Below are 26,030 nucleotides of genomic sequence, written 5' to 3'. Positions count from 1 at the left end.
TAATAGAATAATTTGATTGGTTCAAATCAAATCACAAGGATCATGAATCCACAACCATTGATAAATTATATTGAAAGGACAAGATTAAATCTTTAATAGAATAGTTTGATTGGTCCAAATTAAGTCATAAAGATCATGAATCCACAACCATTGATGAATTATATTGAAAGAACAAGATTAAATCTTTAATAGAATAAATATATTGGTCCAAACCAATTCACAAGGATCATGAATCCACAACCATCGATGAATTATATTCAAAGGACAAGATTAAATCTTTAATAGAATAATTTGATTGGTTCAAACTAAGTCATAAGGATCATGAATACAACAACATTCACAACCATTGATAAATTATATTCAATGGTTCAGATTAAATCTCTTTATCATTAAATCTTTGTAATTTCATTTTTTTCTACCACACTTCCACTCATGAAAATTAACTCCCTTAAAATCTCACATACAACATCTCTTGTTATTCCAACATCCATAGAAACAAAACCATAAACACAAACACATTCTCTCCTTTTCACCTCACCTTTCATGTATTTTTCTATATAAACACAAACACATTCTCTCCTTTTCACCTCACCTTTCATGTATTTTTCAACTTGCCCGCCATTAAAAAGAAAAGAGTGTACCGTATTTTGAGACATTACATACAAAGGTGGTGGATAAATATATATCAATCTAATTCGGATTTATTTCTGCAAGATATTTACAATAATCTTATTCAAATGACTCCATACGTAAATCGTTGTTAAGGTACATCTTTTTTCTCATATTTTTGTTTAAGTTTATTATTATGGATGTATATGATTCAAATCTAAATGCACATTTATATGCCAACTTAATATACTAACTAATCTGATCTAGATAACATGCATTTGCTATTATAAACAATAAGATTAAAAATATATCAAAAACATGCATTAACTAAACACCTATATTTTTCTTATAACTTTTTTCTTCTAAAATAGAATCATGCATTGTTTATTTATAAAATTATATATTTTCACGAAATGTTAATACTTATTAAATATTTTATATAATATTATTATAAACTAATTCTGCCTTATATCATTTAAATATTGAACTAATAAAAAATGAGATATATAAAAAACAAAGTTGTATCAACGAAATGAAAAAAAAAAAGTTACCTGGGTTTGTTTTTCAAACTTGTTGAATACGAAATTCTTTGAAACTTTTTTAGTCTCAATTATTAAAAAAAATTCACATGTTATAGATGTATTAACTGCTTATTTTATTTTTATACCATTATTCAATTTTTAATAAAAAATGTATCTATGGCGTATAGCATTTTCCAATATCATTTTGTATAGAGTCCAAAGATGGATCTATCTAAGAGGATAAGTAGACACAACTGATTTTCAAGGTTGTGTCTCAGTGTTTAACCCAATAATAAACAAATTATATGACAAATACGGTTGGGCATCTACTATATTTCAATTTAAAAAAAATGTAAAGTATTGTTATAATATTAAATATATTAAAATTACTTAAATAAACATAAATATTTTTTTATTAATTATTCTTATTTTTAAATGTACCTTTAATTAATTAGTTTAGTTTCAAATATAATTTTTGGTAATTAATTTAGTTTGTAATAACTATTTACTCGTTTTTATATGTAGCAACAGTTGAAAAATATATAGTATTTCAACTACTCAATATTTAGATCCATATTTGAAATAAAATGTCAAAACTATAACACTTAGTTTTTTATTTGTTATATATATATATAACAAGAGGTATATAATATATAATATATATATATATATATATATATATATTAATAATAGATAGATGGGTGTCACTTATGGGGCAGACCCATGTTGATTTTAGCGTGAGCACTTGAACATTTTAATTTTGTTTTTTATAACTAAAATATATTAAAAGGAATAAAGAGGAATGTATACCAACGGTAACAATATTACAATAAATATTTAAGTTTTCTAGCCTTTTAGACGTTACAAGCAGATCTAAGTACTTATCATGATTTTTAGGAAAATTTGTTTGTTGGTTTGTACATTTTATTAGATGTTAACTTAGTTGGGATGTTTTGGTTATTCCATAATGTCTTTGCACTCTAAACGTGGGAGTTAATTTTTTTCTTTTGTAATAAGCATTAAACAAATATACAAAATCATTTTGAAAAATTATCATATGATACAATAATCACGTAGACCAACTTACAATTGATGACATGTCTAACTTTTTTTTAGTGCTTAGCCGAAAAAATACTACTAATATGTTGAAAATTAATGACATGAGTATTATGTAATTTTGATTTTCTACTATTATTATTTAATATTAATTTTATTTTTTATTTTACATTATGAATATAGGAAGATCTTAATAAGTATGATTGGAGAGAGACCAACCACCTAAATCCGATTAGAAATCAAATGAGAGGAAGTAAGTTGTTTTTTATTTATTTTAAATTTCTCTAATTTAAAATTATATATATATATATATGTATATCCGAAAAAAATAGATAATGTATTATATCCGAAAAAAATAGATAATGTATAATAGTGATTTACATATTTTTTATTTGGACACAACATCCTACTATTTATTTTACAAATTTAATGGAGGAGCATTATTGTAACTTGTTTGTTTTTTTTATTTTATGAAAAATATTAATTTTTTACTTTCTATTAATAATCTTTTTATTAATTAAGATTAAAAATGTTAAGTTAAGATTTCTTATTTGAGAAAGTCGATATTAACGTTTATCGTTGTCACATGTTTATGGTCTGATTTATGGTTCTTGCTTTGTTTTTTCATTTCGACTTCTCATTAATATTGTTTCTAAGTTAGTTTGATCTTGCTATTTAATTATTGTTTTAATGTTTATCTTATTCTTATGTATGATTGAAAATTGGTGTCATTATTTTTATAAAATAATTCTTGTATAGTTCAGAAGAATGTTTCAGTTGCCCTTGCTTTAATTAATAATATTGATGAACTAATAAACATGACTAGAATCATACTGTGGAAATTGAGAAGATAAGTTTGCGATGTTTTGTTTAAAATAACATGAAATTGATAAATTATTCTTTGTTTAAAATTGTTTTAGATAAGTGAAAAATGTTTTTTTAGATAAAAAATAGTGTTTAGGTGATTAATATTCATTTTCTATTGTTAGATATATAAATAAATTATGATATGGTTTAAGGAATTTGAGTTACAAGATTCAACTGTGTCTGTTCTTATTTCTTTATGTTGTTGTTTTGCTTTTGCCATTTGTGGTGTATTAGAGACATTATACAAAGGAACAACCCGCTACTTTTGAGCGCAAGTACACTTTTGTCTCGTATTATAACCTTTATTATTATACACATTATTTTTATTTTATTTTTCTCGATTTTTTAACCTTTGTTTTTATACACTTTATTCTTATTTTGTTTTTCTAGACCGATATATTTAGCCGTATCTAAGGATAACCGCCAGCCGATTCATAAATCTTACTCTTTTTTAGTGAGAAAGACAAAGTGCTGCACAAACAACTACAACTGGCAATTAGGAATGGCGTATATTCTGGTCCTAAAGATGCAACCGTTTTTGTACTCCCGCTAAGCAACTAAGAGACAGTGTTGTAATAGTAGGATACGGACAAGAACGAAAGAATAATCAATTGAAGAACTATTGGTTGATAAGAAATTGTCACGGACAAAAATAGGGTAACAAAGGTTATGAAAAAATTGACACAGCGCCCTGGAAGACTCTTGGTCGAGTGCGCTTGTATGATTTCGGACGTGTATTTCAACTGTGTCTCTTCTTATTTCTCTAGGTTGTTGTTTTGCTTTTGCGTGGTGTATTAGAGACATTACACCACAAAGAAAATGGTGGACGTCAGATTATCTTATCTCCTCAAGATATTTATAATAACCTTATCAAAACTAAAAAAGAAAACAAGGATGCTCTCTGTTTACCACAGTGGATTGGGTTAGATGTGTGTTAGAGAAGGAACATTTAAGCTCGCTACTCTTGAGCACAAGGTACACTTTTTTCTCGTATTATAACCTTTATTATTATACACATTATTTTTATTTTGTTTTTCTCCATTTTTTAACCTTTGTTTTTATACACTTTATTCTTATTTTGTTTTTCTAGGCTGATATATTTAACCGTATCTAAGGATGTATCGTTCAGTGAGAAAGACAAAGTGATGCACAAACAACTACAACTCGCAATTAGGAATGGCCCTGCACAAATGCTATGGATAGATGAGATGAATCATCTGAACATGACTTAATTTAATTTTACTATAATCGTAGAATGGCGTATATTCTGATCCAAATGTAACAGTAGGATACAGACAAGAACGAAAGAATAATCAATTGAAGAACTATTGGTTGATAATAAATTCTCACGAACAAACATAGGGTGACAAAGGTTATGGAAAAATTGACACAGCACCCTATCATGGAACATATGAGAAACCAAACGGTGAATCATATTGAACGTCATTATTAGTCAGTATACCACGTCATATCAAATTTAGAAAATTGAATTGGTCTATTTTAACTTGTTAACTGCTGTTATTGTTCTAGTATGCACTATTGTTTAGCATTCTTTGTTGTTGCTTTGGTGTCTTGAAGCACAACAAGATTTTATCCGTTAGTGTCAATTATTAGGTGGTCTGTGACTTTAATTTGTTGCTCTTCAGGGTGTTAATAGATTTTATGTTACACAATTTCAACTGCTTTCAGATTAATAGATTTTATGTTACTGAATTTGAACTTGCTCTATGTTCAATTGCGCTCTTATAATGCAATTGCGTTCTCCAGTCCAATTGCTGTTTTTGTTTATGTATTCCTTATTTATCCACGGATCAGTGTGGTTGGTTCTTTTCCCGTATGGAATCTATACAGTTCTTCCTTTATTTTCATTAAAAAAATATCATGTTTTACTAGTTATTAATTAATACAGAACTAGCACCTTAGGACATGAAAATATGAAATTGATTTAACTAAAGTCACCTTAAACTTGCAGTCCATCCTGTAATGAGAATCAAAATTCACTACAATTTTTTTTTGTTATAATTCAGAAGCATAGCCAGTACCTGTCCCGTAACACCAAGATCTAGCCTTACGGCTTCCTAGTCCAGTAAAAAGAAGGCCAAATGACAAAACTAACACAAACATTCCATTGCCAAACAGCCAAGAGGATTGGAGTGCATTCTGATTGATACCTTCTGTCTGGCTCTTTGGTACACTAAACTCTTCCACGAGTCCCTTTAAAATGCAGATTATTAACCTTCTTATTAAACATTATAGTTTCACATTTTAGGTAACTGTTAACAGAAGTTACAGATTACCAATGTTACATTGTTGATGCATACTAACATTAATAGCCTGCTGCATAAAGAGCATTGCAATTAGCAGACCAAATAGTTCACCGGTAAGGCGTGTTAATCTGTTGATTATGGAGCACGCACCGAGAACAGCGAGCAAGAAGAGCAACAGGGCAGTCCAAACACACACCCTAAAAGATTATTTATAACAAAAAATTGAGAAAATTACTTCAGCCTATTCCCTATAAAAAGTGAACCATTTAAGGAGTTCTAAAGATACCATCCAGTCCAAGGTAGGAATAGTCCGTGTCCCAAATCCTTTCGATCCTTAGCAAAGTTGTACATGTATACATTAGAACCGTTGGCTCAGCTACACCCAGTATGAGGAGAGGTTGGCCTCCAATAATTGAGTGTACAATACCACATAGTGCTGTCGATGCAAGAGTCTGCACAGCAGTGAGAGTTCCATCTGTATAACATTATATAACTTGTTAGCAAACAGTGACAACAATACCAAGAGACTCAACTTGCAAGAAAAGTACTCGTGTACCGGTGTTTCTCTCCAGTTGCTCCCCAAAAGAAATAACAGGAATTGCTGAAGCAAAAAATATGTATAAAGTTGGTGCAAGGATCCTATAAACAACACCCAAATTAAATCATTAACAAACTTTCTTCTTGGTTAAACACTATAGGCAAACTTCAAGATTATAATTGTAACATCAGAACAAACAAGTTCATAGTTTATTTTAGTATTTTATAATTTTATCACAGACCTTGCACTGGCTCGGAATCCGCTGGTCCAATCTTGTCTGTAGCACATAATTCTTGCTTTAAAGTCATTCTTAATCCCACGGAAGGGAACAAATGTTTCTTCCATGAAAGATTTGGAATACTAAGGAATTAATATTGATCTTAAGTTTTCAAGAGAGCTCTAGAGGTAAAATAGCGATTAAAGTTGCATAGGTGAAAATATCGATATAACTCCGCCTGGGCAGCGAGACCAGAACTTTACATGCTATCTTAAACAGAAAAGCTTGGAGAAAGTGTAGTTCCTTTGTTGATAGCTCATAATGAAGAAAATGAATAAACGAATCCAAAAAATGATAATTTACATTTCAAAGAATTTATTAAGAACTTTTGAATATACTGTAATGAATGACAAATGAACAAGTTAATTGAATAAAAAGCACTTTTGATTTACATATTCAATTGAAACTCAAAGATAGTCAAAAACACTTAACAAAAAGTGTAGAATTTAGAAACTCTCCTCAAAGCTGAAAGTCAAAACTATTTCTCAGCCATAACAAATCCAAGATCCAAAACTACCCTTCTATTCTCTCTAGATAATCCTCCATACAAACAAAACTCGCTCCAAGAAACAAAGGTAAACCAAAATAGAACAAAACTTAGCAGCATCCCAATAATTTTACATGTTAAATTTTACATACTAAAAATTGAAATTGAAATTCATCAAATATCAATTTTGAATGTCTAGCTAAGGAGGGAAATCCAGCAAAATTAACAACAACCCATAATCATAACCTGCATTTTTCTATAGTTTAGAATCTCTTAGAATATTGTTCATACAGTTGAAATAGGTATAATACAAGATTAACGAGATTCCATGAATAAGACCATTGTTTGGGATTCGTTTAGAACACTTTTGAGGGTTCAGACATTAATTAAAAAAGCAAAAGGGTACTTTTATTTTTCATCATCATTCTTGCAATGGACGAAATCATGCAGTGGCAGATTTGTCGCCAGTGGTTGTTGCTGTGCCTGCCATAGCCGATGCTCGTTTAGCTTCATAATCTTTAACAGCTGCTTTTATAGCATCCTCAGCAAGCATGCTGCAGTGAAGCTTAACAGGTGGGAGTGAAAGATGCTTTGCAATCTCACTGCAGGACATTAATTATGTGTCACTTCAAAAAATTACAACAGACAGACCATAACTATGAATTCAAATGCTACTCACGTGTTCTTAATGGTTAAAACCTCCTCCATTTGCTTTCCCTTAACCCATTCAGTAGCTGCAAAAGGAAAAAAACTATGAATTAGAAACATAATTAATTAATGAAAGAATTGATAATTCATCAAATTGATAATGAACTAGAAACATAATTAATTAGATACATAATTAATTAACGAAAATCCCAATCATTAATTTGATAAAAAAAATAAAAAGAATTGATAATTCAAACACCACAAAATGAAGAAACCCTAACACACATAAAAAACAACATACCGACGGAGGAGGAAGCAATGGCCGATCCACAACCGAATGTTTTAAATCGAGCATCGACGATTTTTCCGGTTTTCTCATCAACCCTAATCTGAAGCTTCATAACATCGCCACACGCCGGTGCACCGACAAGACCAGTACCTACTGTGGGATCATTTTTATCGAAGGATCCAACATTCCGGGGATTATCGTAGTGGTCAACCACCCTTTCGTGGTAGAATCGTTGAAGAACCCTAACCGCAGGAAGTGGCGTTTCAAACGACGCCGTTGTGGCGAGTTTCTTCGCGCACGCTGCTGAGATTCTAAGCATTTTTGAGGCGGTTTGGCTTTACGGCTAGTTGAAACTCTCACGAGATTGGATTGAGGATCCAGTGTACGCGGATACAGCATCTTGCGTGAAACCGAATTCTGAAGGTTATGTTTATGCTATTGCTGGGGACTTGAAACTTCAAAACACGAAAGATGACTGCCACGTGGAGGTTGTTGCGGCGATATCAATCGAAAGCTTTCGGTGAAATTCATATGAAGAAATCTACCGTATATCTCCTCCAATTTTTTTAATGACCATTCTATCCTTTTTATGTTATATAAAATTATCAAAAAAAAATTATCACTCTCTTTTTTCATCTCCACTTTCGAAAGTTACTAAAAAGAATTTAATATTCGAAAGTTCAAACTTTCAAAATAATTAAAAGTGAATTTTATTTAATTTATTCGAAACTTTTATTAAAAAAAAAACCTCCGAAATGTAATTTTATAAAAATAAAAAAAAATCAAAACTTTCGATGAATCTAAAAATTTTGAAATTAAAACTTTCAAAACACAAACATTCGAAATTTTCGATGTTGGTGGGTGGATTTGAGGTTTGTGGTAACCATATAAAGCCCAACCCAAATTTATTGTTTTCATGTTGCTAACTCCACCCCCACACTTTCCAACCCCACCCCCATTTTTTATTTTTTTTAAACAACCATGATTTTGATTTTTATAAAACAAATTATAACAAATAGATAAAAATCCAAAAAAATAATTATTTAATATAAAAAGTAATTTCTAAAAAATACTATGATAAAGATACTTGGTGGAATCTCGTTAAAAAAATGGATTTGGAGTTTGAGAAAAAGGATATATGAGTCATTTGGTTGGAAAATGGAGTTTAGTGTACAATTTTTTTATTTCGGGGTTTAGCGTACAATTTTGAGTGGCTCAGGTATTTGCCGTATAGGCAAGGAAATAATGCTTTCACGTATAATTTTCATTTTTTTTCCAAATACTTTACTCGTCTCATTGTGTTTTAGTTGACTATTTCACATGAATTTATAAAAAAATAATACTTATAAAAACATCATTATTATTAAATATTAGTGTATTTATGGTTACCATTAATTTAAAACAGAAAATCCTGAATTAAAAGTAGTGCATAGAGCATATAATTAGTAGAATTAAAAAATTAATAGTATACTGTTAATTAAAAAAGTAGTTTATTTTGGAATAATTTTTAAAAATAAATAGGTCACTCATTATAAGACGGATGAAGTATTGTATTTAAATTAATTAGATTAATATCTTTAAAAATATTGATTAAGAATTTAATTCATATATATTATTAAGGTAAAGAGTTTTATATTGTTAGTCAATCACAAATGTTAAATCATCAAAAATATTTGACTTTTATTATAACTACTTATAAAGTCATGTCCATAAATCATTGTGATATACTAATAGTTTAAAACTTTTTTACACTATCAATAGATGATAACTAAACTCTTGTATTAATGCATATATCTATTAAAAAAAATATACAAAAGCAATATCCCTTTTATGGCTTTTCTTACGAACAAAAAAGTACGCTTCCTTGCAATTAGTAGAACACCTATTCATATGAACACTTGAAAATGTGAATGCTGAATAAAGTTCACCTGAATAAAAGGTTATAATCTGAACATATGACTACTCTTATTATGGGACATATGACTACTCTTATTATTGCACCCTAATTGTGAATAGTGTTTTCAGATTCATGGTCCCACTTGTCATCGTGCGAAATTTGGTGCTTAGACCATTATCTATGTACATAGTTGATTAATCATTTGTTTGGTTAATACATCTTCAACTCAATTGAGAAAATGATATGTATATTGTTTTTTGCAGTTATGATAATAATCCCTTTTTTACCAGACGATTATAGAGAGAAAATAAAATATGTTTCTCAATTGTGAGTTCTTAAACTACTCAAAAGAGTGTCTAATGTTGAAGGTTGGACTACTATATAAGATTGCATAAAAAATAAATAAAGGGCGATAAAGATAAGTAAAGACTTATTTCATTAATTGTGTGTGTGAAATATAATCTTTACAATAGATATTTATAGACGTATTGCATCAATAGTCAATTGATTGCATCATATGATAATAATACTAATAACAACCTCCAAAGCGCAGTTAGACTTGATAGTCACATTTATTTGTCAGTTGACAACTGATTCTGTAACAGTTATGAGTTAATATTTCATCATTTGATTATACGTCAACTAATTGTGATGCAACTGCTAGTCAAATCCTTTCGCGTCAACCAAATGACCGATAAATGATCTAAACAATTATTTTTGGTGTAAATATTATTTTACTTCACAAAATAATACTAGTAATTAAATAATAAACATAATTTTATTGATGAAGATTTTAAAAACACCCATATTTTTTTAAAAAAAAATATTCTCATATTAGAGGTCATTTTCTTTGTTATGTTAAAGTAAACTATATAAAATGTGACAGACTTCGTTGTTTTATTTTTTTTTATATAATTGGATAATTTGTAACAATCAATTGAGATAAAAACAATCAAGTTTGTCACCTTTATATAATTTACTTTAACATACCAACGAGGGCAATTTTTAAAACATTGGCAAAAAAGATTGTATATAATTTTCTTATTATATTTGGAATTACTTTTATTTTAGTAAAATAACCTAGGGAGTATACAAGACATCCCTACACTACGTAAAACACATAAATATCATCTAAGATAAATTCAAATTTTCAACCAAACCATACCTCATATATATTGAATATTTTATATGAAACGTGATATACATTTAAACTAAAATGAACTACAAGCATGATTATTTTTTTCCAATCCAATGAGCTAAATTTCTAAAAAAAAATAAAGAAATTAAGTATATTTAACCACTTCAAGTCATTTATATTCCATGCCATGAGGTTGTTTAATATGTTGTTGGTCTAGTGGGTTGACTTCTCTATTTTTATTAAATTTTAATAAAATATTATATTTATTTTACATTTTTTATTATTATAAAATTTATGTTTTATTAAAAATAATAAAAGTCTATGTCCACAATATTGGAAAAATATTTTGAGAAGTCAATGTTATACTCATATATTTTATAGGTCACGCTAATATGTGTCATATAAGAAAATATATTAAGGATATCAAAAGTAAATTTTTTTTTAAAAAAACATAATATTTAAACTTCTAAAGAGTTGAAAATACAAATATCTACGTTAGAATCGTTAACATGCATCAAGGCATATATTAGCCTTTCCCATATTCTATTATGTTAAAAAAAATATATCAAGAATAATCATAATATTTCAAAGTGTTGCTTTCTTTTGAGTTAGCATAATTAATAGGCAATTGACTATAGGACACATATCAATAAATAGCCTCAATTCTTGTTGTAAAGTTCATGTACCTACAATACATTGCTATGACAAAATAATTAATTTCATCCCCAAATAAACAATGGCAAAAAAACTCATCCTCATTTCTATCCTTAAATTTCTCACCTTCATGACCCTTTTCACAAAATCAAACACACAATCACCAAACTATGTAGGTGATGATTGTCACAACTCAAAAGAACAATCCCTTACAAAAACATACAAATCCAACCTTAATAAAGTCCTCTCATGGTTATCTTCTGATGCTCTCACAAGCAAAGGATATAACCATACAAACATAGGAGGAAACACAGTTGATGGTGTCTATGGTCTCTATGATTGTAGAGGTGATGTCACAGGATCATTTTGTCAATTTTGTGTTTCAACTGCAGCCTCAGATATTCTTCAGCACTGTCCTAATAGAGCCTCAGCTGTGATTTGGTACAACTTTTGCATTCTAAGGTATAAAGATGAATATTAATTATATAAATTATACTACTAGAAATATTTAATTATAGACAATTTTATTTTAGGAGAATTATTATCAATTAAAGTGTTGTAATAACCAATGAGATTTAAACTTCGTCTTTTGTGATTATACGACAAATATTTACCGCTGAATTGATATTTATTTACATAAACTAAAATTTAAAGATAAAAAAAATTAAAGTCTCGTTTATTTTGTGAAAATATTTTTTGTTTTTATTTTTTAAAACTTGTGGTTTTACTTGTTAGTAAATTGGTAAGAGACTTCTGAAGTGATTAATTGTCCATATTTTTAAAAATTATGAAAATATCAACAACAAAAAAAACTATTTTTATTGTTATTGGAAATGCATATTATTTAATATTTCAATTTCTCTTTATAAAAATGATTAGTTTCAAAAGTGTATGATCAAGATAAAATAAATATATTTTAAAAAATAAAACACTATTTTTACGAAGTAAATAAGACTTATAAAAGTTTTTTTATTTTGTAAAAATATTTTCTATTTTTTATTTTTTTAAATATGTGCTTATTTTAATTTGTTAACAAGAAAATAAGAGATTCACATAGTGAATAATTTACATGTGTTTTTCATAAATAATGAAAAGGTCAACAATAATATTTTACATATTTTTAGAAATGCACCGTCTTTAATATTGTCTCATCACAATAATTCACTTCAAATGTCGCTTATACTCTTATTAACAAGTTAAGAAAAATACATACTTTTTTAATATATATATATATATATATATATATATATATATATATATATATATATATTCACACAACATACACCGCTGCTAAAAATTCGTTTATAATTGTCACTAAGTGCTAGCCACACCAAAATTGAAGATCAATTTCATTTTCATAATTTATGTTGCTAATGCAAATTTTTCCCAGTTGTTATATATTTATATAAATGTGGCTCTCACAACTTAATATTTATGGATTTTTGCTTAGGTATTCCAATCATGATTTCTTTGGGAACCTAACAATAACACCATCATGGCAAATTTTGGGGTCAAAAAACATAACTAAGCCACAAGAACTTGAGAAAGCTGAGGATAATATGCAAAGTTTAATAAGAGAAGCTACATTGGTGACCCATAATTTGTATGCAATGGGAGAGTTCAATTTGAGTAATAGTCCTTCTTCTCAAAAAAGGTATGGATTGGTGCAATGTAGTAGGGACCTCAGTGACAATCAATGTAGCCAATGTTTGGAGGATATGTTAGACAAAGTTCCTAAATGTTGTGGGACAAAGATTGGTTGGCAGGTTCTTGCCCCAAGTTGTTTGATAAAATATGATGATTATATGTTCTTTCAACTTATTTCTCAAACATCAGCTCCTTTGCCTAATCCAGGTACATATAATAGAGCATTCATTTAAATAAATATTGTTTTTTTTTTGGTAATTTTTAAATATGATTTTAATTTTTGTAAACATAGAACTTTCTGATTTTAGTTTGTGTAAAAATAATTTTTTGTTTTGTTTTGATAAATATACAATTATTTACTTTTTAATCTTTGATATTTTGTCTGTATATTTGCCATATTTTATTTTTGGTCAATGTCATTGTAAATCATTTTAACCTTATCTGGGAGTACTAAAATAAAATATTTTTATATATTACAAATAAACTTCAATATAAATAAATTTTGCATAGATTAAAAATAAAATACCTACCAAAAACAAAAAATGCATAATTGTAAGAGGATAAAAAGCATTGTTTTTTATAAAACTAAATAAAAATTACATATTTAAATCAATCCGATTATTTCTGTTCCATCCTACACCCTTGTATCAGTTAAATATTTTCAATTTTTAAGATATTAAAATTAGAGGTGTCTACAAGTTAGATGACTCATTCAAGTTGTTATCTAATCCAATTCAACTCAATTTATATTTTATGTAAACCCTTTGGATTGTGGGTTCAATCTATATTTTACCTCAACCTTTGAAGTGGTTTGGTAAGTAACAAATTTTTTTTTTCTACTTGTGAACTTGCAAACCAAACCCTTTAAAAAAATTTGTGATTTTTTAAAACTTTTGTTAATATAAATTAAAAATTTTATGTATTGATGTAAAAATGTTTCAATTAAATTTAAGTTTTAAATTTAATTTGTTAAAAAAATTTGTGATTTTTTAAGTGTTGACTTTTTCATGAAAGAGAAACTCATATGATTATATACTTTTTTTTAAAAATATTTTAAAAATTTATATCTCACAAACCCGATGACTTAACCTAAATCAACTCGTTCGTTACTGAGTTGGATTACTTCGATTTACAAGGAAAAAATATAGATATTTTATCCTATCGAAATTAGTTTGAGTTGAAAATCATTCTATTTGTATGTGTGACTAAATAAAAAATTATTTTCAATTTATTTTTTAGGATGTACACAAACTTCATTATAACAACAGGTCTTTTAGATACATGTGAACTCTGTGCTTAAGTTTATTTTTGTTGTATATATATGAAATGAGATTTCTAAGAAAAGTGACATGTTCATCTAATCATCTTGGCTATTGTTGCACTTGTAGCTGATCAAGGAGGTTCAAGTAAATCAATTACATTGATCATCATCACTATAGTCATTGTGTTGGTGGCACTTGCTCTCATTAGTTGTTGTATCTACTTCATATGGAGGAGGTATCAATCAAATAAAGGTAATTAACACAATTAATATACCTATTGAATTCCTTGAGCTTATTTTATCATAGAAAAATGTGGGTTTCTACATTAATTACATTTAAAGAATTTTAATATATTAATTCTATAAATCAATAAGTTAATAATTATTTTTATGAATTAAAGAGTTATTTGGTTACTTTTGTATTTTAGAAAAATTATTTCATAAAAAGAAACATCATTTCTTTACATATATTGAATATTTATAAATTGAATATTTTTACGGTATACCGTTATATGTGGAATTAACTTATGTACCGAAGAAATTCTCTAAAAAAAAATATATGTAATGTCTTTAAAAAAGAATATGTAATCTCACTTAAGAAGAAATATGTAATATCACTTAATAAGTACTTAGGTGTTTTATGAATAATGTTTATTTTATATCATAATAAAAAAATATACGTGTCTTTTTGGTGTATCTAAACAAAAGAATATTTAAAAAATTGATGTATCTATTCTAAATTTTAAATTAGATAAATTAATTTTTAAAATTAACTTTTTTTGATTATATTTTATTTGAAAGATGAAAATATATCTAGTGTTTCATTCATGGTAATATGACAAATTCAAAACTAACAAAAGTCTTCTTAATATAGATGGATTGCCATTAGAGTCTCTTGATGACCTTATTCAAGGAGAGGATTCACTCCATGGAGACCTACCTACAATCCCTTTAATTTGGATTAGACAAAGCACTAATAACTTTTCAGAGCTATGTCAACTAGGAGAAGGTGGATTTGGCCCTGTTTACAAGGTTTGTTTTAATTGGATATGAATATACAAGTATCTATGTTTTTACTCTAATTGGTCCATTTACGTCTTATGTTTCTTATTTTTATTTTCACTCCAACTAATAAACAAAATTATAAATATAATATTTCTCTTACAATTTTTGAAAACAAATCTGGATAGTACTTTTAATTTTTTTGACATGCCATTTTTATAAATTTTTTAAATGTCAAAATATTATTTTTATTGTTTTTGAAAATGCATTTTTCTTAATTTACCTTTAATCTTCTCTATTGCAATTATTTATTAAATAAACCTTAAATTACCTTTTTTTTTCAATATTTATTTTAGGGTAATTTAGTAGATGGAACAGAAGTTGCAATCAAAAGACTCTCTAAAACATCTTGTCAAGGTTTAGAGGAGTTCAAGAATGAAGTAATTTTTATTGCTAAATTACAACATAGAAATCTTGTGAGACTTTTGGGTTGCTGCATTGAAGAAAATGAAAAGCTACTTGTATATGAATACATGTCCAACTCTAGCCTTTCCTTTCACCTATTTAGTATGTTTTAACTATACTTAATGCCTTATACCTCTTCCATTTTAATTTACTTTTTATATTCCAACATATTGTTAATAAAACATATAATTTTTTTTGCTTTTAAAATTTTTATTTTGTTTTAGTCCATATACAATTTATTCATATTAGAGTTGATCATATAATATAATATGTAAAATATTTTATCTTAACTCCTATAATATTTATTTTAGTCTTTATTTATAGACACTAAAATAAAATATTTTATATATTACATGAACCAATTTCAAAATGAACAAATTTCATAGGACTAAAACAAAACACTAAAAACAAAAAATTATATATGGTATATTTATAAAAATTATAAACAAAAACAAAAAATGTTTTTGATCTTTAACTCAGTTGAAAAATGTCTTTTAAGTTGAACGTCTTGTCCCGAGTTTTAACCCAAAACTTTATCAAAATATATTTTTAGGGACACTAAAAATAAAAAATCATATATTTACTGAGATTAAAAATATATTTTAACTTATAAAATCTGTAAAGATTAGCAATAAAAAGTATATTAGAGAAGAATAACTTCATTGCCATAATTGTTTTTTTTATAAGTAATAATTCTATCTTTACCTTTTGAAAGAAATGTCAATGGATTAAATGAGATTGCTTGACAATATACTTATGAAAGGAGAAAAAAGAGAGTGATTATTTGAGTTCCTCTATAAAAACTTGCCCCAATAAGACAACTTTCATGCACAAGTTTGTTATTTATTCTTTGCTCCATATTTTTGTGTGTCAAATAACATTTTCTTTGTGACTTGAATGTTAGATGAGGAAAAAAGAAATCATCTAGATTGGAAGTTAAGATTTAGCATTGTTAATGGAATTGCAAAAGGACTCTTGTACCTTCATGAAGACTCTAGACTTAGAGTAATTCATAGAGACTTAAAAGCTAGTAATGTTCTTTTAGATCAAGAGATGAATCCAAAAATATCAGATTTTGGATTAGCAAGAGCATTTGAAAAAGGTCAAAGTGAAGAAAATACCGCAAGAATAATGGGTACATAGTAAGTGTTATTGTTATTGGCAATTTTTTCAATTCAATATGTAATAACTTGCAAAAATTTATTATATTAACCGATGCCCGTTGATTTTGTACAGTGGATATATGTCTCCAGAATATGCCATGGAAGGATTATATTCAGTAAAATCTGATGTTTTTAGCTTTGGAGTTCTTTTATTAGAAATAATTTGTGGAAAAAGGAATAGTGGATTCTATCTTGCAGATCATGGTCAAACTCTTCTTATATATGTGAGTTTTATCTCTTTTATATCAATTAAGAATTCATATAGTTAAAAAAAATTATCTCTATAAAATCGAATAAATTATGATTTTGATTCCTATGGAAAAAACTTTCATTTTTAGTCTCATTGTACGATTTAAGTCTCAAGTAAGAATTAAAAAAAAATAAATTTTGTATTAGACGAAAATCATATTTTACTAATTTTGTAGGGATAAAATTATATTAAATCCAAATAAATTATAATTAAAAAAAATTGCAATTGTTTGAAGTAAATGTACTAAATATGCTTTGTATGCATGTAGAGTTGGAGACTTTGGTGTGAAGGAAAATGTTTGGAACTCTTAGATCCAATACTGGAAAAAACATACATAGCCAATGAAGTTATGAAGTGCATCCACATTGGTTTGTTGTGTGTACAAGAAGATGCAATTGATAGACCAAACATGTCAAATGTTGTTGTCATGTTGGCAAGTGACACAATGACACTTCCTAATCCTAATCATCCTGCATTTTCAGTTGGAAGAAGAGTTAGAGAAGATGAATCAACATCAAAGGCTTCCAAAGACATTTCTGGTAATGAAATAACAATGTCAAATATTTTACCTAGGTAGTGTATAATATGGTAAAAAAAATTGTACCTAAATTCTCTACAATTGATAATTTTTTTAAGTCTCTACAATTGAAATTCTCTACAATTGTTATATGCCAACTCACATAAAGACTTTGGTAAATTGTGAACTCAAAATTTCAATTGATTGATTTTTATGTATAGTGGAGATCACTAACTATTGCGAGTAACTTTAGAGAATGGTTTCAATACATTGAAAATTGAAATACTTAATTATTTCAATAAATAATTGTCTTATTTAGAATCTTTAAACAATATTTTTAAGATACTCGTTAGAAAAATTTCACCCATTTAGTATATTGATAATTATTAAATGGCTTAATTGCAATTTTAGTCTCCTATTTTAACTGAATCGCGAAAGTAGTCCCCCCATTTTGTTTCTCTCCAGTTTTTGTCCCTCAAATAGAATTTTAATCAAAAACTTGATGATTTTTTTTTTTTTTTTGCATTTATTTAAGTCACAACATGTCTCAATATCTCATTTACAACAATTGTACCTGAAATATATGATCATAAATGGTGTAGTACAGCTTTGGACTAAAATTCTGTTTGAGAGACCAAAACTGAGGAGAAACAAAATGGGATGACTACTTTCGCAATTTAATTAAAATAGAGGGACCAAAACTGCAATTAAACCTTATTAAATTAAAATCAAACGATTTAAATTTTATAATATATTTAAATTTAAAAAAAAAAAATACCTAACTTAAAATTTATACGTCTTATTTCAATCCAACAATTATTGATGCACTGGAAACGTGAATGTATTATTTGTATTAGGAATTTAAAGAAATTATATAAATGATATCGCCAATAAAATTAATTAATTTCTACAGCTTTTGTTTATCTTCTCGTATTTGATTCAGTGCTTCTTTGACCACAGCCATTGTACTTTTTATTATTTCTTTTGTCTTCTTTTGATGGGACCGCAAAATAGGATAGCAAAAGTTGCAGAAGATGTTTGAATCACCAAACTCATTGTTTTTTTTTCTAATTAAGTTTTTGTATATATATTTTGTTTTTAATTTTTATTTAAATCATAATCTTTTAAATGTTTTTAATTAAAAATTATAAATATTTGTCTCTATTTTTAATTCAATTCATTTTTATTTTTTTTGAATTTTTAAATAATTTTTTATATGTATATCTAAAATACTATAAAAATCTCTCCTACAAATATTTAGAATTTTTTAACAAAAAATAAATTAAATACGATATTTTTAGGATTTTAGTAATAAAAAATTCATATTTTGGTAAAATATTCTAAATTTTTGCAGGGGAGATTCTTATAATATTTTAAATACTTCTATAAATAATCATTTAAAAATTCAAAATATACACATGTGTTGACTTAAAAGTAGAAACCTAATTTTTTAATAAAAAATATTTGAGAGATTATTATTTACATTTTTTTAAAAAAAAACTAAAAATGAAATATAGGATATTTATAAGGACAACAAATTTATATAACCTTTATTTTTTTTAAATATTAAAGACCTGTATGTTTGGTGACTTAAATTCTTTACAAGTACTTAAAAAGAAATTAAAGTCAAAATTTTGACAAATTTGGGTTATAAAAGATAGTTGGAACTTATACTAGAAGCTATTGTCTAAAAGATTAATAGTAGAGATGACAAAATGGATGAATTAGATTAATTTAGATGTGGATGGTAATGAATGAGTCAAAACAATCCACTAACAATCCACTAGAAGGTTTGAAAAAAAAATCAATTCAATCCATCCATTTAAAATAAAAGCAATCTAGGCCATCTATTGTTATAATTTCAATAGATTGATATTCATTCATTCATCTAATTAGTTTTTTTGAGCATTTTAATAAATTAATTGTAATATTTTTTTTGAACGAATTATAATATTTGTTATTATTTCTAAAAATAATATTATTAATTTATTATAAAATACTAAATTTTATTTTAATGGGAAAATTCATTTTTTTTCTTTTTTTTAAAATTAATTTAAAAAATCAGTTTTGTATTATTTAAAAAATAATAAATTAGTAATTTTAAAAATAATCTTATTCATCATATAAAAAAACTATACTTTTTATGGAAAAATAATTTTTTTACATTAATTTAAAAAATGTGTTTTCTTTATAATTACTTTGAAAATAATGTTATTTATTATTTTCAAAACAGTTTGTTTTTACAGAAAAAAAAAAACAGTTTTATAAAAAACAGTATTTTTGTGTTTTATAGGTAAAAAAATATTTTAATATAGTTTTAAAATAAATGTAATATTATAAACATTATCATTTATTTATTATTAATTAAACAGCAGAGATGGTGTCCGGAGGCAGAGCTCCTGCGGCCCGCGGTGGTCGACCACCTCCAATATTATTAATTAAATATGTGAATGAATAATTAATAAATAAATTTTTAATTTAATTTTGCAATTAGATTACTTATTTTTAAATTAATTAAAAAAATGTTTTTACTAAAAATATTTCTGTTTATTACCAAAAATTGGAAGTAAAATAATTTTCAGTTTTTTAAAATATTAAATAAAGTTATTTTCAGTAATTATTTAATTTTAAAATTATAAAATATTAATTTATTTTAAATTTTACAAAAAAAACTGGTGGTTTTAAAATTATATAAGAAACACCATTTTTTTGTAAAAAATTAAACTGTTTTTTAATTTGTAAAATTAATTTTTAGAACAATTATAATAATATTTATTAAAGTTATCTATATTTCAAATTTATAATAAAAAAATATAAATAAAATATATTGAATGTAAATAAAAATAAAATTGTAACCTATTGGATTTGAAAATATTGTAGGATGGATTCATCCATATCATTAAATGAATGGGTTGAATCTAATCCATTAATAACTTTTAGTTTTGTGAACCGTGGAAATATGCATCAAATCAGTAACAACTTTGAATTAGTTATTGTTATAACTGAATTTAGTTATGATAAAGGTAGTTACCAATTAGTTAAGCAAATGCATTTTTAAATACTATAATCGTAAATGCATGAAAAAGGTTGTTGCATGCGGTGATTGTTGAATATTGTTTGAGAGAGAGGCGTATGCAATTAGATTCATAGCAATTCAGAGAAGAGAGATTAAGGGAGAGGAAAACAGAGATTGCGAAGAAAAGACTAGTATTGCTGAGTTTCAACAGTGATAGATACTACGAAGAGAATAATTTTGAAGTGGCCTTAATCTTATAAATTCAAATCTGAATAGTGAATTGTCTTGATTGCTTGCCCGTGACATATGTCTCATTAATTCAGGCTGAACACGTAAATCTTGGTGTGATTCTTTCATTATTTTTCTTTATTTTGGTTTTACTTTGACTTTGAAAACTAGTTTTCAAAATTGCAGAGAAGATAACATTCTCCGTTTTCTGCGTTTTCAGCAACGTTCTCTATTTTCTTTGTTTTCAGTTCTGGTCAAGAATGTTCTCTGTTTTCTGCTGAAACGAAGAACATTCTCCGTTTTAATTTCTATTTTAGCAATTGTTAGTTTTCTGTTTTGTTAGTTAATTCTTGTTACAGATCCCAATATTGAGGTTGAACACGTAAATCTTGGTGTTATTCTTTCATTATCTTTCTTTATTTTGGTTTTACTTTGACTTTGAAAACTAGTTTTCAAAATTGCAGAGAAGATAATGTTCTCCGTTTTCAGCAACATTCTCTGTTTTCTATGTTTTAAGTTCTGGTAAAGAACGTTCTCCGTTTTCTGCTGAAACGAAGAATATTCTTTGTTTTAATTTCTATTTTAGCAATTGTTAGTTTTTTATTTTGTTAGTTAATTCTTATTGCAGATCCCAATATTGTTTTAACAATTGGCGCTTTATGTGGGAAAAGAGCAAAGGTTGGAACACATAGTCTTTGGTCTGTGGAAGATAAAGATGCATGTTGTTCTGGTACAACAAGGTTTGGTGAATGTGTTGAAGGGTGAATCGACTCTTCCTGTGACAATGTCTACTCATGAAAATGAAGAACCGATTGAAAAAACAAATAGTACTATCATCTTGTGTCTTGGAGACAAAAGTTTAAGGGAAATTGCAAGAGAACCAACAACAGCAGCCTTATGACTTAAACTTGAATCTCTCTACATGACTAAATCAGTTTCAAATAGGCATTTTATGAAACAACAATTATTTTCTTTTAAAATGGATGAAGAAAAACATGTTACAATACATATTGCTGATTTTAATAAGATTTTTAATGATTTAGAAAATTTAGAAGTCAAGTTAGATGATGAAGACAAAGCTCTAATCCTGCTTAATGTCCTGCCTAGTTCATACGAACACTTCAAGGATGCTATCATGTTTGGAAGAGAACAAACAATTACTCTTGAAGAAGTGCATGCCTCCATCTGGACAAAAGAAAGCTATAAAAGACATGATATCAAGAATGATAATTATGTTAAAAGTCTGAATGTGACCAGAGGCAGAACTCACAAGAAATGATCCAATAGAAATAAGCATAGGTCCAATTCAAGAACCAAATCTGAGGGGAAGTATAAATGCTTCCATTGTCACAAGAAGGGACATTTCAAGAAAGATTACCCTGAAATAAATGAATCAAGAAACTCTCAAGATTTTGGAAATACTGCACTTGTTGATGCTAGTTATGAATCTGTAGAGGCCTTGATGATTTCAAATTTTGAAGGTGAAAAGAACTGGGTATTAGACTCAGGATGTACTTTCCACATGTGTCCAAAAAAGGATTATTTTGAATTAATAGATCTTTGTGATGGTGGAGTCGTTTTGGTTGTCAACTACAAATCATGTAAAGTCCAAGGGAAAGGAACAATCAGATTCATAATGTTCAATGTCAAGGAGGTACTGCTGAAGGATGTAAGGTACATACCTAAATTAAAAAGAAATTTTATTTTTGTTGGCATATTTGACATTTTAGGATATTCCATAAACATAAAGAATGATATCATGACTATTATTAATAAAGATGATATCATTGTTAAAGGCATTAAAATAAATGGCTTGTACATTTTATATGCTTATACCATAATTGCACAAGCTTTAGTTGCTAGCTCTAGTTTGCATTCATCTAATAGAATATGGCATATAAGGTTAGAACATGCAAGTGAAAACTGCTTAATTGAATTATCAAAACAGAATTAGCTTAATGGTGATAAAATTGAAAAATTGAAATTTTGCGATTATTGTATTCTAGAAAAGTCTAAGAGGATCAGTTTTGGTGTTGGCCAACACAACACCTCTAGACCTTTTGAATATGCTCATTATGATTTGTGGGGTCCTTCAAGGACAAAGACTCATGCTGGCTATTCTTATTTCTTAACTATCATTGATGATTATTCTAAGAAAGTATGGATCTATGTCATTAAAAATAAAAGTGACACTTTTATGAAATTTAAAGAATGGTTCATGCAAATTGGAACTCAAAAGGAATCTAAGTTGAAATGTTTAAGAACTGACAATGGTCTGGAGTATCTTTCGGAGCAGTTTAATAATTATTGCAGGAACTTAGGTATTCAAAGACATAGAACATTTGTAGGCACCCCTCAAAAAAATGGCATTACTGAAAGGATGAACAGAACAATCTTGGAAAGGGTCAAATGTATGATCTTGAGTGCAGGTCTGTTAAAAACATTTTGGGGAGAAGCTGCAGTTACAACAGTGTACCTGATCAAAAGATGTCCTTCATCAGTTATTGGATTTCAGACACCAATTGAGATGTGGAATGGCTAGTCAGCTGACTACTCAAATCTGAAAGTATTTGGCTCTTTAGCATTTGTTCACACAAGACAAGATAAATTGAATCCTAGAGCAATCAAATATATCCTAAAGGAATTAAAGGTTACAAGTTGTGGAAGATTGAACGAGGTGTGCCTAAGTGCATCATATCAAGAGATGTAGTGTTTGATGACACAAGAATGCCCATGATTGATAAAGAACATTTTCCGTCTCAATTATGCAGAAAGAAGAATATTCTCCATTTTAGTGCTGCAGAAATGAAGAACGTCAGCAAGACGCTACTTCAAACATCAATATTGAGAGTGTTTAGATTAAGGTGGAGTCACCTGAAGATCAATAGATTAATCATGAAGACATACTCAATACATCACTTTGATGACAATGCAACAATATAACCATATTTGGTCAATTACAACTTGATAAGGGATAGAAAAAGAAGGGTTATCAAGCCTCCAGTCAAATATGGTCAAACAAATTTAATTTGTTATGTTTTAAATGTTGTTGAAGATCTTAAAGGAAATGAACCAAGCAACTACAAGGAAGTCATTAGCAGTGAAGACAAAGAAGCTTGGATGACAACGATGAATTAAGAGATGCAATCATTAAAAAAGAACCAAACCTGAACTTTGTTTGACATTCTTAAAAGTCAAAGGATAATTGGATCAAAATGGGTGTACAAGAGAAAGGAAGGCATTCAAGGACAAGTGAAGGTAAGGTTTAAAGCAAGGTCAAGTACAAAAAGATTGCAACTAAGGAGAATCTTGTTGATGCCTTCACCAAATCACTTTCACAAACTAAGTTCAAGCATTGTTTGGACATAGTTGGCTTCGACAAAAAGTAAAACTAAGGCAATGTCAACAAGGACAGTGCTTGAATTATTCTAATATTGAGTCAAGGTGCAGAATTGTGAAAATATGCCTCAAATCAGTAACAACTTTGAGTTAACTATTGTTATAACTGAACTTAGTTATGAAATGTTGTTATAGTTAGTTAAGAAAATGTGTCTTTAAATACTATAACTGTAAATGCATGAAGGAGGTTGTTGCATGCAGTGATAGCTGAATATTGATTGAAAGAAAGGCATATGCAATTAGATTCATAAAAATTCAGAGAAGAGAAATTAAGGGAGATGAAAACATAGATTGTGAAGAAAAGATTAGTATTATTGAGTCTCAACAGTGATAGATACTAGGAAGAGAACAATCTTGAAGTGGCTTTAATCTTGTAAATTCAAATCTCAATAGTGAATTGTCTTGTTTGGTTGCCCGTGACGTAGATCTCATTAATTGAGGTTGAACACGTAAATCTTGGTGTTATTCTTCTCTTTTCTTTCTTTATTTTGGTTTTACTTTTATTTTGAAAACTGGTTTTCAAAACTGCAAAAAGGAGAACGTTGTCAGTTTTCTGCATTTTCAGCAACTTTCTCCATTTTCTGTATTATCAGTTCTAGTAAAAAACATTCTTCGTTTTCTACTAAAACGAATAACATTTTTTATTTTATGTTGAAACGAAGAACATTCTTTGTTTTAATTTATGTTTTAGCAATTATTAGTTTTCTGTTTTGTTGGTTAATTCTTGTTGCAAATCTCAATATTATTTTAACATGAATGAATTGTATAGATAAATAAATGAATGATAAGTTAATGGATTGAATTGCCACTCCAAACTAATATACATTACAAATAATTTTCGTCATTCTATTTTTTAAGGAGAAATTTATCAAAACTAACTAATCCAATGATTAAAACTAACATACAAAATAATATAAATGATAACTGATAAGAGACTCATACACCTTAAACAAAAGGTCACGTGTTCGTTCTTTAATTCTAAGAAGGACTTAGTCTCTACTGAATTCTCAACATAAATGAAGCTATTGTAATACCTATTAACTACAAACCTATTTGATACTTGAATAGTTCTTCAACTTTATTGAGTTATTATTATAACAATATATTTCATTGATTATTTTTTTTTCCTATCTATATAAAAAACATATATAAACCTTATTTTTCTTTGAGTAGTTGAAATATTGAACAAGTGATCTAATATATTGTCCTGTCTAGTATATTAAATCATTTGATTAAGTGAATGGAGACTCCAAAATGTTTTACTCTTCCTTTCCTTTTTTTCTTTTTTTAGCAAATTTTACTCTTTTCTTTTTCCTGAAAATTTTACTCTTCTTTTCTATAGGCTTAATTCTTAGATGTTGACAAAATATTTATAATACTTCAACATGTTCAATAATTTTTTTTTATAAAAACAAATTCAATAATTTCGACACTTTGTATTTGTCCTTATCAAACAACCATGTCTTATTGGACTTTTCTATATCAAAAGTGTTAAATAAATTATTGCTTGCAAGGTTATGCTAAGTTTACCAATATTTTTTTTATTATGTCAAAATTTGGCAATATTGTTCAATTTTCTAATGTTCAGTGGGTTTCAAATTTACTATTCATGGTCAGAAATTTTACAATACAATTCCACCATTTTATGAATCTTTCAACATAATAAAGTGGATGTTACGTCTTTCTCAAATATTTTTATAAATTAATCGTCCATCAAACATTGAATTACCATCAAATATAACACCATATTAACATTTAAACACATAATTTAAGAAAATAAAAGTAATTGACAGTGGCTACTATGTTATATAGGTGTTAGACAATCACACTGACA

At 27.4% G+C, this 26,030-nt stretch overlaps 2 protein-coding genes and 1 long non-coding RNA gene across 7 annotated transcripts; 2 read left to right on the top strand and 1 right to left on the bottom strand.

Moving 5' to 3' along the window:
- Positions 1–439: 439 nt before the first annotated feature.
- On the top strand, positions 440–4,779 carry LOC105852083 (uncharacterized). 3 transcript variants are annotated; one of them, XR_003473022.2, is made up of 4 exons: positions 440–765; positions 2,370–2,439; positions 3,509–4,028; positions 4,144–4,779. It is a non-coding gene; the product is annotated as an uncharacterized lncRNA (long non-coding RNA). The 3 variants fall into 3 exon arrangements; XR_001143872.3 differs by having other exon boundaries at positions 3,444–4,028; XR_012163279.1 differs by lacking the exon at positions 2,370–2,439 and having other exon boundaries at positions 3,444–4,028.
- Positions 4,780–5,275: 496 nt separating this feature from the next.
- LOC101495992 (boron transporter 1-like) lies at positions 5,276–6,578 on the bottom strand. Its single transcript, XM_004499729.4, has 4 exons — positions 6,100–6,578; positions 5,877–5,959; positions 5,607–5,795; positions 5,276–5,517 (listed from the first exon to the last, which is right to left on the bottom strand). The coding sequence occupies exons 1-4, from the start codon at positions 6,201–6,203 to the stop codon at positions 5,456–5,458; spliced, it is 438 nt and encodes a 145-aa protein (XP_004499786.1). The 5' UTR covers positions 6,204–6,578; the 3' UTR covers positions 5,276–5,455.
- A 4,692-nt stretch (positions 6,579–11,270) lies between these two features.
- LOC101495667 (cysteine-rich receptor-like protein kinase 10) lies at positions 11,271–17,773 on the top strand. 3 transcript variants are annotated; one of them, XM_004499728.4, is made up of 8 exons: positions 11,271–11,710; positions 12,699–13,102; positions 14,284–14,409; positions 15,031–15,188; positions 15,515–15,725; positions 16,528–16,765; positions 16,860–17,010; positions 17,305–17,773. In XM_004499728.4, exons 1-8 carry the CDS (start codon positions 11,331–11,333, stop codon positions 17,611–17,613), a joined length of 1,977 nt encoding a protein of 658 aa, XP_004499785.1. In that variant the 5' UTR covers positions 11,271–11,330; the 3' UTR covers positions 17,614–17,773. The 3 variants fall into 3 exon arrangements, with proteins under 3 accessions (XP_004499785.1, XP_027190152.1, XP_073224240.1); XM_027334351.2 differs by lacking the exons at positions 11,271–11,710; positions 12,699–13,102; positions 15,515–15,725; XM_073368139.1 differs by lacking the exons at positions 11,271–11,710; positions 12,699–13,102; positions 14,284–14,409; positions 15,031–15,188; positions 15,515–15,725 and having other exon boundaries at positions 16,617–16,758.
- Positions 17,774–26,030: the final 8,257 nt, after the last annotated feature.

This window comes from Cicer arietinum, chromosome 5 (genome assembly GCF_000331145.2).
Source record: "Cicer arietinum cultivar CDC Frontier isolate Library 1 chromosome 5, Cicar.CDCFrontier_v2.0, whole genome shotgun sequence".
NCBI lineage: Eukaryota > Viridiplantae > Streptophyta > Magnoliopsida > Fabales > Fabaceae > Cicer > Cicer arietinum.
Note: the sequence above shows the minus strand (reverse complement) of the source record. Positions and strands in the feature narration are given on the sequence as shown.

What these genes read in the sequence shown, in the direction of transcription:
- LOC101495992 (XM_004499729.4), bottom strand. Translation starts at nt 6,203, where the DNA reads ATGGAAGAAACATTTGTTCCCTTCCGTGGGATTAAGAATGACTTTAAA. An exon ending in GGATTCCGAGCCAGTGCAAG is followed by an intron (nt 5,960 to 6,099) that starts GTCTGTGATAAA and finishes TGTTGTTTATAG; the next exon opens with GATCCTTGCACCAACTTTAT. An exon ending in GCAACTGGAGAGAAACACCG is followed by an intron (nt 5,796 to 5,876) that starts GTACACGAGTAC and finishes AATGTTATACAG; the next exon opens with ATGGAACTCTCACTGCTGTG.
- LOC101495667 (XM_004499728.4), top strand. Translation starts at nt 11,331, where the DNA reads ATGGCAAAAAAACTCATCCTCATTTCTATCCTTAAATTTCTCACCTTC. An exon ending in GATTTGGCCCTGTTTACAAG is followed by an intron (nt 15,189 to 15,514) that starts GTTTGTTTTAAT and finishes TATTTATTTTAG; the next exon opens with GGTAATTTAGTAGATGGAAC. An exon ending in GCAAGAATAATGGGTACATA is followed by an intron (nt 16,766 to 16,859) that starts GTAAGTGTTATT and finishes GATTTTGTACAG; the next exon opens with TGGATATATGTCTCCAGAAT.